Source organism: Buteo buteo, chromosome 23 (assembly GCF_964188355.1).
Source record: "Buteo buteo chromosome 23, bButBut1.hap1.1, whole genome shotgun sequence".
NCBI lineage: Eukaryota > Metazoa > Chordata > Aves > Accipitriformes > Accipitridae > Buteo > Buteo buteo.
Window position 1 is genome coordinate 14,954,355 of NC_134193.1, and position 21,649 is coordinate 14,976,003.

Below are 21,649 nucleotides of genomic sequence, written 5' to 3' on the forward strand. Positions count from 1 at the left end.
CTTTAGTTGGAAAATGCTTAAAATATCTATACTATCTAAGTTTAAAAAGGATGGAGGGGAAAAAAAAAAAGCAAGCCATTCTCATTTAAAGGGTCACAGATGAAGCATTCTTCGACTTTCAGTCCTGTGAGCTGGATTTCTGGACACCCAGAACTAATGCATCTTTTACCAGCTGGCACAGAGGAGAAGGTTATTGCAAAGATATCAATAGCGACTTTCTGAAGTGGTTTTCAATTGGCCCCATTACCAAAGATATGTACATACAGCAGCAATCATTAAAATGCACTATGTATTTACAATATAGTGAACAATTTATGTCTGTAATGCATATCGCAAATCCTACTGCTAGCAAGTGGAGGAGAAAGTCAGTCACACAGCTATGATGTAATCGCAGGCTTATATTTCACCCTGCAAGAGTCACATCAGCATCAATAACTTCACTAAAGAAGTGAGAAGGGGATTTTATATTCTGAAGGAAACACCATAAAATTAATTTTGTTTCTAAGCTGTGGTGTACAAATGCTGGTCCGCAGCCATATGGTATCTGACTGTGGTCGACAACCACATTGCTCAAGCTGTGCTTTTGTCAGCTCTCGCAAGCAAAGCAAGAGACAGGCTGGGTCAGCAATTCAGAGAAACACCTCCTGGGAGAGCGAGCAAGGGGATGCAGAAAAGTGCCCATTGCAATTCAGTAGGTGACGTTCTTGCTTCTAGGTTAATAGCGAGCCAACAGGCCCCTCGCTGTGCTCAGAGCTGCAGGAGATGTTGTCTTTCTGACGCGGCATCAAACTAGGAACTTCCTGACCACTTCCAGATAAGCACCCTGAGGGGACACTCTGCTAGCTTTAGTTTCCCTGCCTTTGCAGCCAGGAGCAGCTGAATTTCCTCCTCCCTTCTCAACTACAAGTAGTCGACTCCTACTTTTTACCGGACAGCTGTGAAACACTGCTGTGTGCTGGGAAACAGCCCCTGGGCTCCGTTCAGAAGGGCCTGGAGTGGTAACAGGGGCCTGCATAACCTGTACAGCCAGCAAAGGCTATTAAGCATTTTGGGTTGAGGTGCAGACTAAACGGTTACATTACAAATAACAGCCTTGACTCACCCAGGTGGGAAGGTTGTGGTCAGGTGCCCATCACCATGGCGTCAGGGCATTTTCTAGTTTTCCTTCTCTGAGTGGTATCATCCTGCACCACCTCCCTCTTTATAACTCACCCTGGAGCACGCTGGGGTTTTAGCCAGATGTTACTTGTGTACGGTGTCAGCAGCGTGCCAGGCACGTTCAGCACCAAAGCCACACTGAAAAGGGACCTTGCACATCCTAAGGCAAGCCCTTACTCAGGCACCCGGGGTCAGGCAGGTGCCTTGTTGCAAGTTCCCTCCCCAAACAGCCGCATTGCCAGAGGGAGGCACGGAGCAGCCTGGCTAGCGAGCACACTTGAGGAGGAAGGGAGAAGCCAGGCACGACTGGAAAGCAGCCTGTTGCTTGAGCCAAAGTCCAGGGAATGAGGCGGTCCCTTCCCCTCCGTCAGTACCACGTCGCCAGTCCATCACCCTTCGACACGCTTTCATGAGCAGTAACAGCCTCCAGCGTGGCTCCTCTCCTTCCCAAGATGAAAGAAACTTTAAATGCATGTAACTCTTGCACTCTACTTAATTAATCAGTTTTTGCATTACAAGTGAAACTTCTTTGATGCATGAAATATTAAGGAGCTGTGAAGGGAGGGGAAGGAGGTGTTGGCTTTCACTGCTTAAGAGGTGGATGAGCTAAGGGACCCAGAGGCTAAACTGCAGACGGTGCATCTGCAGCAGGACAGTCTGCCCAGGTAGATAGATGCCAGCGAGCAAAGGATTTCCCCTGTACTTTTTGCCTCTCAAGTAGATGATTTTTTCTCCATGTTCAAGCCTCACATGCGCACCAAGGTTTGCTCACACAGGCGCAGGAAGGGGACAGTGCCTGATTAAACTTTCATGAAAAATAATCTCTGGTTGATTCATTGTTTTTTATCTCCTGATGGCTGCAAGAAAGTGAAGCGAAATGAGTCTTTGGTGAAAAGAAACAGCTCCGTTCTAGAAAAGCCAGACGGGCTTTTAGTCAGCTGAGGCTCTCCCAAAGGATATGTGAGTAGTTATCCGTGTTACAGGTTTGCAAGTGCCATTTCCACACTGAACTATGAAGGAGAGAAAGAAATCTACACGTCAGCATGGATATTACAGCGGCCTTCACTGTACAGTGCACAGTGAGAATTCAGTGCCACAGTACCAGGAGTGTACGACACCAGAGAAGCACTCTGCTCTTAAAAAAAAAAAAAAAAAAAGAAAAAAAAAAACCCAAACCAAAACAAAACCCCCTTTTCTCCCAAACCACCACACTTGATCAAAGTCACCTGTCAGCTCTGCTCAGGAGTCCAAAGCAGAACCCAGAGTCTCTTTGCTTTCCACCCTGCTCCTTCCAAGCTGACTCATTCATGAGCTGGGTTGGCTTCTGAAAAAGCATCCGTCAGATCAGACCTGCTTGTACACAGCCACCAGTCCCTCCAGAGCATCACGATGGGCCTGGCTGCTACGCAGCCCCAGCCAAGCAGCCAGGTAACAGGTTCTTCGTAAACAAATGGTGATGGTGTAGCCTGCATTAGCTGTATAAAGGGTAATAAATGAATAAATGGGTTAATTATATCTACCACAGAATTTAATTAGACCATCTCTGTTCACTCTGCTTCAGCCAGGATCTCAATTATAAATCTTTATTTTCAAGGTTTTACAGCTCGGACATAAAAATTTGCTCTGGGCTTAAACATGACACACAAGGTCTTCCGTTCAGGGACTGCTCCAGTTTTTTTAACCAATCTTTTTTAAAAAGGTCAGGTTGGGGGACCAGATGGCTCGAGGGGAAGGTAATGAAGATGCAGGGCTTTTCTGAAAGAGGTAGCTGGCTGAAATTGTGGGCAGCTTAACAGAGCCGAGGCATTATTAAAGGCTGCTGGGTGAAACCGCGCTCGACTGTCCCTGGTCTCTGACAGGCAGGAGTCCTCACTGCAGAATGAAGCTGGGGCTCCTGCTAATTGGCATCCCCAGTCCCCATCCGCAGAGACCAAGGGCTGCAGGGGCTGGGGAGGGGGCTCCCCCAGCCCCCCCAGGCAGCCGTGGCAGGGCCAGGCAGGGGAAGCTCACACACCTGGATCCCACCCAGGGAATGTGCTCCAGGGCTGCCAGGTGTGTGCTTGCCGCTTCCCCCAGCGCAGCTAGAATCACCCCTCTCCTCCTCCTTTTCAAAGTCCTGCTCCCAGGGGAGGAGGCAAACTGGGTGACCTAGAGTAGCTGGAAAAACAGAAGGCAGATTCGAAAGCATTCCACTTTTTAAATTGTTATGATTTTGAAGGTAATTTAGGACCTGCCTTCTGCTTTCTGGAGTTGACAGTATTGAAATCCAGTACTACTGTCTCGTTAAATGCGCTCTGAAATATTCTGATCATTTTAAAATGTCAATAGTGTTTCAGAAAAAAACCCAGAAAACATGTTTACCAGCAGCAGAAGCATCTACAGTCTCAGGTCACATCCTCATTCAGTCTGAGGTATGTGATTTTTTTTATTCCCTCATTGAGTTAATTAGTTGATTTGCTTTTCCTGCCCTGTGCCAAACCCCCACCTCCCTCTGAGTGAAAACAAAGATTGCCAGCAGGGACCAGGTCTCAGCAGCCAACCCCGCTGCCAAGGCTCCTCACCCTGCTAGTAGAGACTGTCACCAGGCTGTCCCCCTGCATAAGAAGGGCCGGTCATCCTGTCTATTGGCTCAGTATATATTTTTAGGAGCACTGCAGATGCCTGTTCATTTTCTACAAGCTTTGGTAACCCTGGCATATCAGTGTGTTTTGCAAAGATTTTTTCCAAACACTCCCCCCCCCCCAGTAATGTTGTTCTGCACATACTACGTGTCCTAAATACATACTCACTTGGTAAACCAGAACAAATCTGTTGGGTAAGTCAGACTCCAGTACTGCTGAATACATATTTAACCAGCAGATCACAACAGTTTATTGTCTGGTTGGTGCACCATAGAATTTAACCCTTAGGAAACATTGGCATGCATCAGGCAGCCAAATTACTGCTCAGAAGGCTATGATATATAGCACGAATTACCGGTAATAAAGAAAAAGATATATGGGATGGATTAATCAAATCATAAATTTCTTAAATCTCTATGGCAGTCCATAAATCAAATTTGGCTGTATGTTTCTGGCCCTTATTCAATGTATAATATGAAGCAGAGATGACCTACATGTACAGAGCAGATTTTTTTTTTTTTTGGTGGCTAGTTGAGAAACCCTGGTTAAATAATCAAAGCAAACAAAGACCTTTTCTAAAAAGGTCATATTCATGTATTTCAAGCTGCACCATTGAAACTGTATGCACTTTTTGGAAGGTAAAAGGTGTATGTTCCCACACCGAGAGTTAAACCAGACCCAGAACAGATGCTACTGGACCAGGCTAGACATGGCACAGCTTGAATCAGCTTTAGCTTCATGAGGCAGAGACAGGTCTTCCCTAAGCACAGATGACTATCCTAGCCAGGCCTACCAGCCATCCTGATTTTTTTAGGCATTTGCCCCATTTTGTGTGCAAAGCAGCTGGAAACGCTAGAACAGAATGTACTTCTGGGAGCCCAGCAATCACCAGCCCCATCACTACTGAGGTTCAGCTGCCTCTCAAAGAGGTCACACTCCATCCAGGCTGATTCAAAAGAAATACATGACAGAGGGGAGCGGAATATCTGTCTTCTGCCCTATCCTTATTTCCATTAAAAACTATCACTTGGAATGATCCCTTTACGCCTAAGCCCTCAGTGAGCTCAGACTGACCCTTGTTTCTAGCCCACTTAGAGGCACAATTCCCCCGCTCCTGCACCTATTAACCTGCTGCTGGTTTTATGCACAGGGAGGAGGCCTCTGATAAGGCTTCTTCCATCCCTAACCCTCACAGGAGCCCTGCCTAACACCAGCCCTTGCCTCAGGACCTTTTCTGCCCCAGTCAAAACTGGATTCACAAGCTTGCCATTGGACAGGCTGCCTCGCCTTTGAACATCTCAGATGTTTTAGTGCGAGTTCTTAACAAAATAAGAGTGACAATGTGCTCAGAGTGAGCCTGCTCCGCAGCCCAAACATCAATATGTATTTACCAGAGGGAGCAGCAGGCTTTAGAAGTTCGATTTCTTTTTGACTGTCCATGAGAGACATGAAACAAGGAGATTAAACGCCAGGAATAAACACCTATAAATAAAACTGACTATTTAAATCCACCAAAGCCAGGACATTTGTCATGAAATCTCCTGCTCTCCTTCAACACCAGCACAGCAGTGCTTCTGATTTTGTTTACAGCTGCACAGGACAACAGAGCATCCACCTTCACTTTGAACCTGGCTGTTGCTCTGCCAGGCTGTGTGAAGCCCTTAGACACTAATTATCAAAGTCTTGCCTTGACCAAGAGACTGCAGCTGTGGATTATTGCCCCCCCCCCCCAGCTTCTCCTTTCTCTAAAGGAAAGTGAAAACACCCACTGAAAAATCCCATCTGCTTAAAACCTCTGACAAAGCTTAATCTGAGCCTAAGTGGGAGAGGGTTAAAAAACCTGAGATGCTTTTTCGCCAAAGCCAGGCACAGGGGCTGCAGCAGGGAATTTGCAGGCTGCGTGTCTGGCAGCAGATGCCCTCTGTTGGCATCTTTTAGAAATATGATTAGATACGCAAGCTGGTGGCTCAGATCTTTGCAATTCGCCCACTGTTTATCCTGTGCTGCGTGGAACGGCCCTAGGTGCTGGGTCTAATCTAACAGCACAAAGTAAACAGCAGCCCCTGCCCCGGTGTGCCCACTTGCTCAGTCACAAGCAGTGCCCCTGTGCTCCAAAGAGAATATTTGCACACCCTTTGCAGCGCAGCAATGCTAACAGCATGGAGCAGGGAGCTCCAGAGTCTTCCTACCTCGCTCCTGCTCTGGCTGGGAGCTGTAGGGAGATGCTCGTCGCTCACTTTGCCAGGGTACGTATGGTCGTCCTCAGCGGATGAAGAGGCTCTGTGGTGCTAAGGCAGCTTTCTGCAGGGATCGGCTCTGTCAGCGGCTCCACAAAGAGCATCTGAGCAAAGGGAGAACAAGGGGAGAGGAAAGTAATGATGCACAAGCAGGGTCACAGACATCGAGTTTGCAGAAGCTGGTTTTCTCCTCCAAACCCCTTCAAGCACACATATAAAAAACCCAAACATACAGCAATCACCTTTCACAGCTGTTGCTGCTGCCACAGGCCAACAGGTTGAGAAACTGCTTTCCTGTGACAGAGCCTCCTCCTGCCCCAAGCACCCCAGAAAGCAAGTTCTGCTGGTGCCTTCTGGTAAACCTCATGGGCTAAGGAGGATGAGCCCAGCAGAAGGGTCCTGGTCAGATAGACAGTTTGCAGGGAGGGCTCATGGCACTGGGATAAACCTCCTCAGTGCATCTGGAGGTCACCGTGACACATGTGGAAGGGCACATCCCTCCATGGAGAAAGGCTGTGCATGAAGAGGTGGTCTGGAGGGCTCAGCTCCACTGGGCAGCATTGACCTGCAGGGAAGAACCGACCTGGGGATCCCTGCCCTGACTCAGCCCCATCTCACAGCTTCAGTACTGCTGATTTTGCCTTGCCTGCTGCCTCCCTGCCCACCGAGATGCTCTGGTCAATGGCCAGTGAGGCAGGTGGCACTTCTGGCTCCAACATCCAGGTGCCATGAGGGCTGGTGCTCCTTCAGCACCAGAGGCCAAGGGGCTGTTGTGGCCCTCAGCCCATCCCACTGTACCTGAGCAGGGCAGTGGGGCCAGCTGCTGAGAACCCGCAGCATCAGGGAGGTTTGTAGGGACAAGGCAGGTCCAGCATCCATCCAGGAGGCCAGTTGGTGGGACAGGACACAGAGAAGTAGCACAGCCATGAGAGATCTAGAGACAACCCCATGCACAGCACAAGGGAGGCTTAAGTACTTGGTCTGGACTTAACTACCTGTGATAGCTGGGAGCGGGTGGGGTTGGTCAGGCTGGTAGAGCCCATTAGTCCTCCCAGCCCTGACACTGTGGGAGAGGCCATATAGGCATCTCCTTGGTAGATGATATCCATAATTCAGCCTCCAGTGAAGAAGGATACCAATTGTTCCCAAGGAGCGATGGTTCCTGTAATGGGGCATGGCCAGGCTTTGGAAGTGTCTCTGTGGCTTTGCATAGTGCTGAGGCTCTGGGTAGCGCTGTCCTGTGAATTTGGGGGTCCTGCCAACATGACAAGTGGTGTGATGCCTTGACAGTCACCCCAATGGTGAGGGAAGGTTTTTTTAAGCTGTAGGTGCTGAATATCCCCTTTTCCCAGGTGCAGGAGAAAGGGACCTTTCAGACTGGTCAGGACTAGAGGTGATGTCTCCAGCTGCTGGGCTTTGCCTCGGGAACTGCTGAAAGCTAAAAGCAAGATGCAAAAGGAGGGCCCCATCTTTAAAATTGCCTTTCATGGCAGTTCAAAAGTGAGATGCCACTATTCACCCCACCCTCAAAAGTTGTCTCAATAAAGAACAAACACAACAATTTTTGTGAATTACTTGTGGCTGTTTTATTGCCAAAGAAAGCAAAAGCAAACTCTGAACCAAAGGAGATCATAAGCAATAAATGATTATTCCAGTTACAGTTTCCTCTGTACTTCTCTCTGAGGACACTTTGTAACAGAGATTATATATGGCAACAGTGAATTTACCCTTGGAGGAGATCTAAGTACCTTTTTCCTAAAATGAGTTGTAATCTTGTTTTAATGGTAGATAAAAAACAAGGCACAGACATGACTTGTCTATATATATGGGGTGAGTCTTGTAAATCCTATTTTGGTATATCAGGGATAATCTAAACAGCTAGTAATAAGAAACGTGAATAATCTTAAGTAAACCCTGTGAAGCCAGTGCAAATATTTAAGTCACTTACTCAAAAGAAACCATAGCAAGATCTGCCTTAAGAAAGGCATATCAAAGAATATCAAAGTTCTTATATCTGAATAAAATCACACTGTCCTGCCCTGTGACACAGATTTAGCCAGTCTCTGCATTGCAAGAAAACATTTCTAACCAATTTGTTGTTTACCAGAGAAGCTCTCAATATTGTGAATTATAAGAGCATTTTGATATCCCCTTAAATCAGCTAAAAAATGCAAATAAAATTTTGTGGTGGTATTTCATGGCTTAATCTCATCTGAGAAAATATGGCTGGACAGAGACCACGCTGCGGCTGCCCCTTCTTGTCCTTCACTCTGCTAAATTGTCTTGCTTGCACACCAAGCCTGCAAGGACTCTGGAGCAAAGGACGGGACAAACACGTGGCTTTCAGCTCAGTTCAGAGTTTTCAGACCCTACTTGATCCCATTGCTTTGCGGAAAGGGTAACATGACATTCAACATAAAATTGGCTGCTGTCATCCTTTCGTTGGGGGAAGGACCTGGTAATGTCTTCAGCTTATGAATATGTAATCTGCTGAATGCCTATGCAGTACCCTTCTAATTGCCTTTGTTCTTGCTGTGGGAAATTCTCAGAGCATCTTAAGAGTTCTCCTTTTATTCAGTCAATTTTCTGAGTCATTCTTTTAGTTTCATCAGGGTGTAATAGTAACTGAAATTCTGTTTCCAGTAAGTCCAAACAACCTTACTTTTATGTATAAAAGTCTTCCAGCTCTCAAAATAGTCGTCTTAATTTAATTAATTCTTAAAGAGTGCCTTTAAACTTGAGCAGTCATTAAAGAAGTTATTGTCCTTTTTTTCTTAACAACATTTAGTGAGGTACCTCATGACAGATAACTAATTCCCCAATTAATATAAATATTCTATGCTTCAGCTACTGCTATAGTAGTAACCAACTGCAGCATCATCTGACCTTGCTGTGTTGTACATAAAGCATCTCACCAGTCATGTAGCAAATGCAGCGGGGAAGTTATTTTGTGAATGTCTGTACACAGATGCACAATACTTACAACTGCACATCTCAAGAGAAGCTTGTCATTTCAAACATTTAAGGAATCAACCAAGCTTTACAGCAACAAGAGGAAACATGAGTTGAACACGAGTAACTAACATCTTCCAGAGACTGTTTTCCAGTCTTCTGTTTTTGTTTGAAGTCTTGAAAGTGTTTATAGACAAAATTATTTTCAGTAAGAATAGTATATCACTTCTTTTGGCTGATTTAAAGTAGATCTTTTTTTCCTACATAAAAAGAAGCCTGATTTTTATCATATGCCTTATGGATCTGATAACTCATTCCTACATTCCTCTTTTTCCTAGATTTTCTGAAGGGTTTATTTTCATAGAATCATAGAATGGTCTGGGTTGGAAGCGACCTTAAAGATCACCTACTTCCAACCCCCCTGCCATGTCAGGGACACCTTCCACCAGACCAGGTTGCTCAAAGCCCCATCCAACCTGGCCTTGAACACTGCCAGGGATGGGGCACCCACAACCTCTCTGGGCAGCCTGTTCCAGTGCCTCACCACCCTCACCATAAAGAATTTCTTCCTTATACCTAATCTACATCTACCCTCTTTCCGTTTAAAGCCATTACCCCCTGTCCTATCACTACCTGCCCTCGTAAAAAGCCTCTCCCCAGCTTTCCTGCAGGCCCCCTTTAGGTACTGGCAGGCTGCTATAAGGTCTCCCTGGAGCCTTCTCTTCTCCAGGCAGAACAACCCCAACTCTCTCAGCCTGTCTTCACAGGAGAGGTGCTCCAGCCCTCTGATCATCTTCGTGGCCCTCCTCCGGACCCGCACCAACAGGTCCGTGTCCTTCTTATGTTGGGGGCCCCAAATCTGGATGCAGTACTGCAGGTGGGGTCTCATGAGAGCACAGCAGAGGGGGAGAATCCCCTCCCTCGACCTGCCGGTCACGCTTCTTTTGGCACAGCCCAGGATACAGTTGGCTTTCTGGGCCTGGTAATGCATGTTGCTGGGTCATGTTGAGCTTCTTGTCAACCAACAGCCCCAAGTGCTTCTCCTCAGGGCTGTTCTCAATGCACTCATCGCCCAGCCTGTATTTGTGCTTGGCATTGCCCCAACCCATGTGCAGGACCTTGCACTTGGCCTCGCTGAACTTCATTTTCATAGAGGTTTGCATGGGCCCACCTCTCCAGCCTGTCCAGGTCCCTCTGGATGACATCCCTTCCCTCCAGGGTGTCGACCGCACCACACAGCTTGGTGTCGTCGGCAAACTTGCCGAGGGTGTGCTCAATCCCACTGTCCGTGTCACTTACAAAGATGTCGGTGAGATGGATATTTTCTTGCAATAAAACTCATGTCCGTGCTAAAATACTGTCCTATATACTTCTTTTTTTTCTTTTTGCTGAAACACTCTTGTTAGCTGTTGTGTGTTGACCAAATGGTTTCTGGCTTTACAATCTGTCACTAGTATTACATTTACAGCTTGCAATTAAGGGCTTCGATTAAATATTTTGCACAAAGCTGCATGTTCCAATAGCCAATCCTTATATATTTTCCAAAACATGGAAAAAAAGATAAGAGTATTGAAAAGTAAACCAAGATTGAAGTTATAAAAATGGCCTTTAGAGTCTGGATAAATATACACAGTGTTTTATAGCCATGGATGTTATCTCTTTTGATACTGAGGCTTGCCCTTGGGTGACAGAAAGCAGAATCTTTCCTGGATTTCTTTAAATGAGACTGAAAGTCTTCTTTGGTAAAGTGTGTATATAACATGGGCTGATATTCACTGCAAGCATGCTGGATATTTTTAAAATGGCATGTTTTTGATGACTTAGCATATGTTAGGATAGCATACATTAGTGGTGCTATAAGCCTTTTTTTTTTTTTTTTTTTTGTCAGTATGTATATCATCCCTTTAATTAATGTAGAAACCCCCATGCTCTTCTCTCTTTCTCTTACAGGGGCTCTGAGTCTTGTCAGAGGTTTCTCCTGGTTGCCACCGTACTCCCAGGTGAGATCAAGGTCTGCCTCACACTCGCTAGCCTAGTGGCATGAGAGGAGAAGGTCCGCACAAGCCATAAAGCCTTTCCTTTCTGCATTTCACACCGCTGTAGAGCTGATTCCAAACACCCATGGCAGGTTTTGTGGTGGGGTGCAGACAACCAGGGTCAAGATTTAAGCATGGTGCAATCTGCCAGATGACCGGAGATGGCCAATTGCCACTAGGAGACCAGAGCTTCTCGGGATGAACAGAGGAGCTTGCCGACATCTCCAGCACAACCACGGATGGGAGGGAAAGAGAACAGCACGTTGCCCTGTAGCCTCCTTCTCTGCTGTAGCTTGAGTAGAGCAGATGTCAACCAACCCAGGCTCCTTCCCCCTGCCTTCGCCAAGGCACTGGGGCTTGGCAGTTGTCCGAGGACACAGACAATAGGAGGCTGACTGTCTGCACACCATTTCACGTTCACTTGACATGAATCATTTTCTGCTGCCTGGCTCTTGGAAGCAGCACGGGGCTGTCTGGCGCTGGTCCTGCCAGTGGACCGAGGAGCAGGGGAAGGCTGGGCCCTCTCTCTGCTCCTCTCCTGGGCTTCTGCCCATCTCTCAGGAGCTACTATGTGCTCCTATTTCTTGATCAAACAGTAATTCTGCAAGGGAAAAAAACATTATTTCCCCCCAGACACTCATTGAAAAGGGTCTCCAGGATGGATCAGCTCTACACAGACTGCTTGCAGCCAACGGCTTCTCTGTCCAGACTTTGGGGGTCCATTTGGGATGGTCCAACAGGACTTTTTCCCTGCTATCTGCTGCTCTCTGGTGGAGATGCTGCTTTTGGACTTGCTGCCAGACTTTTGAATGCCTTCTGTTATGCCTCTTCACCTCCTGACCCAGAAAACCAGGGAGATGTGGCAGTCATGAGTGGTGCTGGAGGATGTCTTTCCCTAAAAATAAAAAACAACCCCCAAAAAGCAGCAGATGAACCCAAGGGGAAGGGTTCTTTCTTCTCTGCTCAGACCTCCCCATCCTCCCTGTCTGGTGCTGCTGAGCAGCCAGCAGCAGCCAGGATGCTGACAAGGGTGAGGACTCAGTTATCCCACCCCAACAGACGGCCACTGTGTCACCTCCCAGGTGACCATGGCTCTGGCACTCCCCCCTCCTCCTATCAGGCCTGCATAGGTAGCAGGAACCATTTAACAAAAGGAAAACTGTTAAATTAAACATTTTCCCAGCCTCTCTGCTATCCTGTTGCAGTGCAGCAGCAGATGCTGCGGGCCACACAGGGCAGTTTCCAGTGACGCAGAGCCCGGATATATCCTAAGCTTTAATTACACCCACCCACCAATCCTCAGATAAGTCCAGCAATCTCTTTTCCCAGGTCTCCTCTGAGCTGCCCTTACCAGGCATTGACTTTGGCTAAAGCTTTCAGTTCAATCCAAGACGGAGGCATAAAAGAAATTGCCATGAACTTCTGCCTCCAAAACTGGCTCTATGGGCAAGCCTTGCATTAACCAAACTGATGTTCCACTTTCCTTCTTTTCTAGACTACTTTTTTTCCTTGGGAATAATTTCTTCCAGCTCTTATCACTCCTGTTGCTTCCCCCAATCTCTGTCCCATTCTCCCACCTCTTCCTTCCCCTATGGTAACCTCTCTGGCTGTGGAACTCAGCTGTGGTGTCACCAGTCCCTAGGATTAATGTACGTCTCCTGCATCATCTGCCTTCTTATACGACCTGGGATGATGTTTGCCATTTTTGTACCAGCTTGCTATCACTGACTCATGTTCACTTAGTGGAACAAAATAAACCTTAGATCTTTTTCTGCTGAACTGAAGCCTAGCTCACTTGCACAGTCCATCATCCCTAGGCATATTACTTTCTGGCTGTCCCAGCTGAATCTCAACCTCTTATTTTTTCAGTCCATTTCTCCAGTTTGTCACAGAGGTGTTTGAAGACGGGTGTCTTTGACAAATCCATGGTCACTGAGACTCTTCTCCTTGGCACCTCCCAGATATCTGTAAAGAGTATATTTATATCCTTCTACCAGGATTTTTCATGGACTGAAGTTAAACTGGTGAGTCTATAGTTCCCCATTTCTGCCCACATTCCCAATACTTTTTAAAAGTTAGGCATTTTTTATCCCTTTCAAATCTTCTGGTGCTTCCAGAGATAACCACTAATGACTCTGAGATTGCCACAACCAGTTCTGCAAGTATCCATGGCTTAAATTCACCAGGTTTGGAATAATCTTCCCAGAAGGGTTTTCCTCCTTGCCTCTGTCAGTCAGCAGCTGGCTTATCACCAGGAACAGAAGGGATTATATCCCTTGTAAGCATTTTATCCGCTTATCTATGGATGTCCATTATCTGTCTATCACTCTCTGAATCCTCTGGAGTCCTTGCCCTCCATGGTTGTTTTGTAGCACCAAGTCCCACAATTCAGACCCTTCCTCCCACCCGAATTTCAGCATAATCAGAGCCAGACTCTTCTCGCAGCAAAGGATGAGAGGCATCGGTCACAAGTAGCAACAAGGGAAATTTCTACTAGATAAGAGGAAAATCTTTCACAACAAGGGTGGTTGAATAGAGCTTGGATGAAGCTCCAACCCTGGAAGTGTTCATGGTTCAACTGGACCAGCCCTGAGCAGCCTGACCCAAGTTAGACCTGCTTTGAGCAGGACTTGGACCCTTCAAAGGTCGCTTCAGCCTGTGGTTTTGCAATGCAGCATTTCCTTCAGCAGTGGCTGAGGCCCCCACTACATCCCTCCTTTTTGGTGTCTCCTCTTCAAGGGCTGCAAAGGGAAGGATCAGCTCCTTTCACCTCCTCCTGTACTGGCTGTCATGTACGGAATCCAGTGCCAGGGTACAGTGATGTGCCTCTCCATTCAGAAACGCCCAGTCCACCCAGAAAAACCCAATACTCTTTCTCGCTGTCCAGTGTAATGACAGGTGAAATGGGGTGGGCACAAAAATATCCTAGGAGGATACCAATGGATAAAACTCCATCCTTTTATTTTTCCTCAACATTTCCCCAGTGAAGCATAACCAAACCCAACCAGAGTGGAATATAAGAAAAAAAAACCCCAACCCAACCAACCAAACAAAAAACCCCAACCTTTAATTTCCGGCCAGTGAAAGCAGATCTGTAAAAATCTATGTTTAGACAAGGGAGAAAAACTGGGAAGGAAAAGCATCAAATTCTTCTTCATTGAGAGCCACTTGTTGTCTCCACAGGACACGCTGCTCTCTCTCTGCTTCTACTGTATGTTGAGGCTGGCCGTAGCTGCCCAAGTTAAAGCCTTTGTGCAGGCAGAAGCATGTCTGTAGCCAGACCCTTTCCACAACTCTGGTGGTATGTCTATAAAATAACGGGTTTTGCCCTTGTCTGAGACTCTTTTTGTCTTAGAAACAGGTTGTCATATAGGCTTCATCTCTAGGAACTGAAAAAAAGGACAAAAGAAGGGAGAGGATCTGGAGCGGTTTGGGCAGAAAATGGCTTCTCCAGTCTCTAAAGCTGATTAAAATTTAAATGTCATCCCATTCTGAACCTGAGATCACTGACAAGCTTGTCCTCTCCAGAGCACTCGGTTGTTGGGGTCTCTGAGGGTATGTGAGGGACTGAGATTCAAATTCCTGCTCTTGATCAACCTGACAAATGCTTGGCCTTTACAGCATCCATGTCATCAGGGTGGCTTGAGCACCAGGCACTCGATAGTCCTGGATAATCTCTGGCTCTTCTGAGGTCTCTTTCCTGTTGTAAGAGGGTTTAACCATATATCCCTCTTGGCTAGGCTAAACCATCTTATCAGGGTGGAGATGTTCTTCGGGAAGGTTTGGGTTTTGAGAAGTTGGCTTTACTGTAATAAAAAAAAGTGGGGGGAAGGGGAGGAGAAAGTGAGAGAGAAAAGAAAAACTCATTTTATTGAAAACTCCAGTCCGGCTGTCACTGCTGGAAAGGGATCTTACACAATGGAGCTTGCTTTCTCCTGAAGCGAACTGCTTTCAGCTTGCTCGACAATAGGAGATCAAAACCCGAGTAAGAAGTGATTTCTAAGTATGAGAGTATCTTAATGGGAAATTCTCCAGCAATTGCTTGTCCACTTTTGTCTGCAATTAGATATTAACATTCCAGACCACAGTATTTTCTAGGTGAAAATGTGAAATAGTACAAGGTCTTGTCATCTAGTTTTGCTATTTCCCCCCACATGTTTTCTTTTTTTTTTTTTTTTTTCCCCTCTTATCAGCATGATCAGGGACCTGATGAGGAACACAAGGGAGAGAAATGCCCAGGAAGGGCTGTGAACCGAGATAATAAGAGGATCTTTGCACTCTACCGCTACTTGCCTGGCCTCTTATTGACAGAGCCTCCAAGATGCTCAAAGATAGCCTTACTGCAAGTTACATTACCTTGAGATTTATTTCAGTGCAACAGAAAAGTGAGGGGGGTGAGGACAGAGGGAGGGAGGACTGAAAATGTTGCTGTGGGTAGAGTGATTATAACCAGAATTTCTTTTTAATGCAAAAATCTTTAACCCGACAAAGGATCCATCTCTGGGAGAGGTTTTTCACCATCCGATCCCCCACCCCTTTGCATCAGAGCATTGCAAAATGTACTTGGAAGAGCAGCGAGTTCGTTTTAACCGATAGCATTCAGCGCTTTTTACTGTGCTATTCATCCATATGACAAAGCTGAGAGGGGAGCCCATACTTCTTCCTGACTTTTTATTGCTTTTCAGCCCAGTGGGAACCAGCCGACATGAAAAAAAAGTGGTTTAACCGCAAAATATGTTTAAGCTCCTTTCTTTCTTTTTTTTTTTTTTTTTTCTTTTTTGGCATGTCAGGAGAAAGGAGGAGGGGGAGGTGAATAGCAGTGGCAAAACAGTCACAAAATAACAGTCATAAAATTAAAACAAAAACCAGCCAAAATGCTAGTGCATGTGAGCCTGATCCTACAGATACAGGGTGAGGTTAGAAGATGGTGATTGGTGACAGCCTTCAAATGCTGGGACCACCATGGTATGTGACAAGAGATAAGACAGGATCATTTTGGGGCGACTAAATAGAAGCTGCAAGGAGAGACCATGGGCTGCAAGTAGGATTGTGGCTTTCCTGGCAGGAAGTTCATGGATCAGTGCTCGCCCTGGGAAACCACTGTGGGTGTTGAGGTCCTCCATGAAGAGACTGGGTTTTCCATCTGGATGTGCTGAACAGGCTGGTAGTCTGGACTGCACTCTGCCTGCAGCCTTCGTCTCACTCAATCTGACTCTTTTTCTCAAGTCCAGGAACTGATTTTTTAACCTATATTTAAACTTTTAATTTTTTGAAATCAGAAAAGAAAAAGAACCTTGTGCTTAGCAGAGCTATTGCTCATGCATATCACACCAGAACGAAAAGACAAGTTTAAGAAATAAAAGTTAAACAGTATTTACACGATCCTAGAGGTTTCATTTTTTTTGTTGATGTGAAACTGAACCTGCAGATTGACCAGAAACACAAGCATTTAATTAGCTCTTTGAAAAAATCTTTACATTTTATCAAAGAATTGAAAAAAAAAATCACTTCTGATTTGGGAATACTGTTGTGTGAAGAACATGGAGGTTTTCAGCTGTTCACTATCAAAACAACATCAAAAGTTTTGCATGACTGCAAAGTCCCTTCTCTGTGCCCCTGCCTGCCACCGCCTTCAAAAACCCAGCTTTAACAGTGAACACCAAACACTGAAATCTGCCCCGAAAAGAGATCAACAGAGGCTTTCACAACAAGCGCCTGCTCCCAGGTCCAAACAACACAACTCCCCACCAGCTCTACACTCTGCTAGAGAGTCTTTTAAGAGTTTCTTTTTCTCATAACCTCTCCTGATAAAGTGATTCTCTCCAGCTGAGCCCAGTCTGCCTTCAATCTCGCTTGTACAAGACAAACATATTAACTCCTTCCCCACCGAGAGCCCAGACAGGGTGTCCTGGTGGGCAGGTCATGGTGTGCTAACGTGCGTGAGGTCGGTGCTGCGTTTGCTGAAGTGGGCTCATGATGCTTCGTAGTGAAAAGCAGCAAAAGATGATGCTTCTGCCACCTCCAGCTCCTGTAATTTGCAGATTATTATAAGGCAGGCTAAAGATGGTAAGAGAGAGGATAGAAATAACGACAAGTGCAGATGCAGGAAAAAAAACCAAAACACCTAGAAAGAAAATTGGTTGCCTAAAATACAGCAAAGGCATTATCTGAAAACACAGCTTAGTAATTAGCCACACCTACGTGGGGTACAAAATCCTGGGGCCATGGCAAGACGATGGCTTCGGTCTCACCCATTCTGGGCAGTGAAACAGAGAGTCTGTCTATCCCCAACACCACAAAGACTTTGTATTTGTTAACATGGGGAGTGTAAGCAGGGCATTAGGGCACGTTGGTCCTCAGCAAAGGTTAGTCGTCTTCCTCACAGTCTTCCTCGCTGGCTTCCACAGCCCCTGCTGAAACTCCTCCTGCTCCAGCTGCACCAGTGCCCGACCTGGATGGTTTAAAACTAGCTCAGATCGATCTACAACAGCTCTCGTCCTCCCCATGGACTGCAGTAGAGACCAACGCTGGACTGATGGCACTGAGTGGGCTTCTCAGTGGTCACTATTCTCTGGTTAGCTGGTTGCTCTTGGCTCCAGACACTGAATATCGGCAGGCAACAACTGCTGAGCGCCTGCTGCTCCATGAAGGTGTTGGGCTTTAATGTAGGAAAGGAAGGTCTATTGGCACCATACAGATTCCTCCTTTCCTGGGAGGTGGGTGGGCAAGACTGTCTTGTCTGCTGAGTCAGTAGTGAAGAAATGCTCACCCAGTTCAAAGCAAGACCTTTCCATACCGATCAAATAGACCTGCGCAAAGCATGCTGGCTGGTGGGATGCCAGATGAGCCTTGGCAGAGAAAAAAGATGAACGTCTTTGGCTCAGAATACAGGAGGGGCTAGGCAGGGGAAGAGATCGTCTTGTTCAGCCTGGCGGTCTATGAACCAACTCTAGTGGAAAGTCTCACTTGCTGAGTTTCTTTTTTTGGCAAAAGTCCAGGTTATCATTCCCTGGAGCTGGCTGCGAAAGTGCTATAGGATTTAATGTGAATGCAGTTGATGGGATTTTATAGAAAATTAACAGTTTATTGAAATCTCATTCTAAAGCCCATACAGAGGAACAGCAGGGGGGATTTTCTAACAGTCCCAAGGAGAATTATAGACTCTTCCTGAAGGGTCTTGCTCCCAAGATCTTCCATCCTGTAGCCTCTTTCCCCTGAGCCTTTGTCCCCCTGAAGAGACCTCAAAACAAGAGGCTATGTCGTGTTGCAACTAAGCACCATGCAGCCACTCACTCACTTCCCCCCCACCCAGTGGGATGGGGAGAGAATTGCGGGAAAAAGAGTAAAACTCGTGGGTTGAAATAAGAAGAGTTTAATAGGACAGAAAGGAAGAAAATAATAATGATAGTAATAACAATAATAAAATGACAATTGTAATAATAAAAGAATTGGAATATACAAAACAAGTGATACACAATGCAATTGCTCACTACTTGCCAACCGATGCCCAGTTAGTTCCCGAGCAGCGATCTGCCCTGCCCGCCCCTCCAGCCCCACTCCCCCCAGTTTATATACTGGACATGATGTCACATGGTATGGAATACCCCGTTGGCTAGTTTGCGTCAGCTGTCCCAGCTGTGTCCCCTCCCAATTTCTTGTGCCCCTCCAGCCTTCTTGCTAGCTGGGCATGAGAAGCTGAAAAATCCTTGACTTAGTCTAAAACCTACTTCACAACAACTGAAAACATCAGTGTGCTTTCAACATTATTCTCATACTAAATCCAAAACATAACACTATACTAGCTACTAGAAAGAAAATTAACTCTATCCCAGCTGAAACCAGGACAGGCCATTTCCCCAAAAGCCATTTCAGTTCAGCTCCAGTAATGAGACATTGTGTGGCTTCATTAGACATGTGCAGCTGAAGCATGAGGAGAGAAAGAGATGCTCTTTGCATGGCACTCGCAGGCTCCTACAGTGGGTTGATACTTTGAGACTTACAGAAAGTTTTCATCCTGATTCAGGAAAGCAAAAATTTCATGCTGAGTAATTTCAGTCAGAAAAAGACTTTTTTTTTTGTTTTTCTTTCTTAAAAAAATGGTACTCTATGGGTTGACTGGAGCACCCTTGAGCTGGAGCTCCTGTCCCCTGTGACCCACAGGAGGGCTTCAAATATCCTAATAGTGGATGACCTATGCTGTGAAGTTGTCTCTGGAGGCTGGAGGCCCTGAAGGTGACTGCTGAAGGAATTTGGCAGTTTCCATCAAAGAATGATCTGTGTTTTGGTGAAAGGTTTGCAAAATTCCATCAGCATTTTCGAGTGATTTTTATTTTTTTCCCCTCAAGGCTTCCAACACCTTGTGATACAAAGACTGCAGGGTAGGTGTCCAGCCTTCCCAGCCGTTCCTGACCCCACCATGAGTAGGGTTTAGGCTGGAGCAGGGCATTTCCTACAACTCAATTTCTTTCCTTGTCAGTCTTTGGTAACACAAGTTATATAACAACTGATGCCCAATACTAAGTGCTGGGAAATTGTCCTGGGTAGTGAAATGAAGTACAATACAGCAAGTGTGGAAAAACGTTTGGAAACAGCCTTGATGCTGAAGCCATTTTGAATAATCGAAGGGGCTGTTTTGGGAAAAGACAGGTTATTTCTGAAAGATAACTTTTTAATGGCATGGTGTCCCTTCAGCCGTGCTGCTGCCTTCCATTAGCAGCCAGGAGGGTTAGGAGAACTCATCCAAGGTCTGCAGCTGAGAGGGAATTATTGATTTGTTTATTTTTTACAAACAGTCATCAAAAAGCATTTGTTTCTTGTTAAACCACTGCTGTGGCAGCCGTATTTGTGGGGAGGGGGGCTGTGGTCAGTGCCAGTCATGGACAGGGCTGTTCTGTTTTCCATTCCAGAATTGCATAAACCCAATTACAGATATTACCCTTGATGCATGCATGGAGGGAAGGGCTACTCTGCTTTTAAGTGATGTTGAGTGACTGGGCCTTTTGCTGACAGCCACAAGCGTTGCCTTCTGCCCAACATTGCTAAAAAGCTGGCCACATCATCCTAGGGTACTTTTTCTTTGTGGGAAAAAAATACTAACCCTCCCTTCCCCAGGTTGGAGAACAACAGTAGATGAAGAGTAAATTGTTCAGAGATGATCTATTTTGGCTCAGAAATCTGCTCAGAAACTTTCTTCCTAATGTCTTTTCCCCGATGCAGGCAGTGCTCTTCTAGCCTGCTTTCTAATGACCAGCATTAGTTTGCATTAGATGGATTTGCGATGATTTCTTTCTGCCTGGCTGCTAAGCCTGCAAGCAATTCAAATTAAGTTCGGCTCCCCGTGCCCCATCTGGCAATAGCAGCTCCCCCGTTTATGTTTGCTGCCTTCTCAGCTGTTCTCCCTCTCTCGCATCCTATGGTGGTTTGATGTGTCTGAATTTTGCAGGTCCACGGTGCTCCGCAGACACCTGCCGGGGCTCATTGCATCCCAGCCCCAGTCATTTCAAACAACTTGCCCTCGGATGCAAGGTGGGGACTCGGGGGAGAGAGCTGGGGGAGAAGGAGATTGATATTAAAGTGCTGCTTTGCAGGAGCGGCAGAAAGCGGCGGTGCGGCGGTTCCCTGCTGACCTGCGGCGTGGAGGTGGTACCTGCAGCATGGAGGTGGTACCCGCGGCATCAGCCCCAGAGAGCCAGGCTGGGCGCCCGCTTGGGGAGAGCGAGGAAGATGTAGGCGTGTGACTGGAGAGGTGGTCCTGAGAGGGGAGCTCAAGCCCAGACTTTGGTCCCCACCCTCACTATCCCCTCTGGCACCTCACTGTTGTTATCGACTGGATTAAGACAGAAGGAAAGGGAAGCCGGAGGTTTTTGGGAAGGTGGCAGGCTGTGGGGAGGTCTAGCCATTCTCCCAGCCAGCACAGGGTCGCAGTGCCCTTACAGGGTGATGGAAGGTGGAGCCTTTCCTTCAGCTTTCTAGAGAGATCGAAAATACGAGAAATAAGGTGAGTCAGAACCTCCTTCCCCTCTCTCTGCCCTCAGCTCCTGCCTGGGGGAGAAGTTACTGGGGAGAAGGGGGAGGGATCCTTTTGGGATGCCAAAACCAGAGAGACTACATGGCGGCGGGGGGCAGGGGGGAATGCAGTTTATCACATTTACCAAGTGGCTAACTCACATGTTACAGTCCTAACTTAGGAACAGCCTGCTCTACTCTGAACACATTTGCTAATAAGAGACAACATCAGGGTTCATCCTGACCATCCACCAAGGTATCCTGTCACAATGATCTTAAAACATGTCAGATAATGCATATTTCAAATCACCCTATCTTTTTCTGGCAGTGGAAACAAGGCCGGAGAGTCTGGGAGAGAAATGGCATCGGTTTTGTGTCCTTCTCAGTGCTTCTTTGGAAACATTTGGTTTCTGCACCCTTGCGGTGACTCTTGGTTGCTGTCAGATATATATGACGGACGAGGAACAGCATGGATAGCTGAAAAGAGGTGTCACATCAGAGCAGCAGTGATTCTTCTTTCTTCCCATTCCCCCTCCTCATCCTCGGCACTAGGCTAATGACACCGCCAGGTACTGAGCAATAGAGAATTGAGCCTGTTGTTTTTACAGTGAAAATGAATGAAAAGTTCCTGCTGGGTCAC

General features: G+C 46.5%; 1 protein-coding gene across 1 annotated transcript in view; it reads left to right on the top strand.

Moving 5' to 3' along the window:
• Positions 1-2,547: 2,547 nt before the first annotated feature.
• The window catches only part of LOC142044019 (CMP-N-acetylneuraminate-beta-galactosamide-alpha-2,3-sialyltransferase 4-like), an 87,304-nt gene continuing 68,202 nt past the window's right edge, over positions 2,548-21,649 (top strand). Inside the window, 1 exon segment of the mRNA XM_075055966.1 lies at positions 2,548-2,586. Coding sequence (XP_074912067.1) covers positions 2,548-2,586 — 39 coding nt within the window.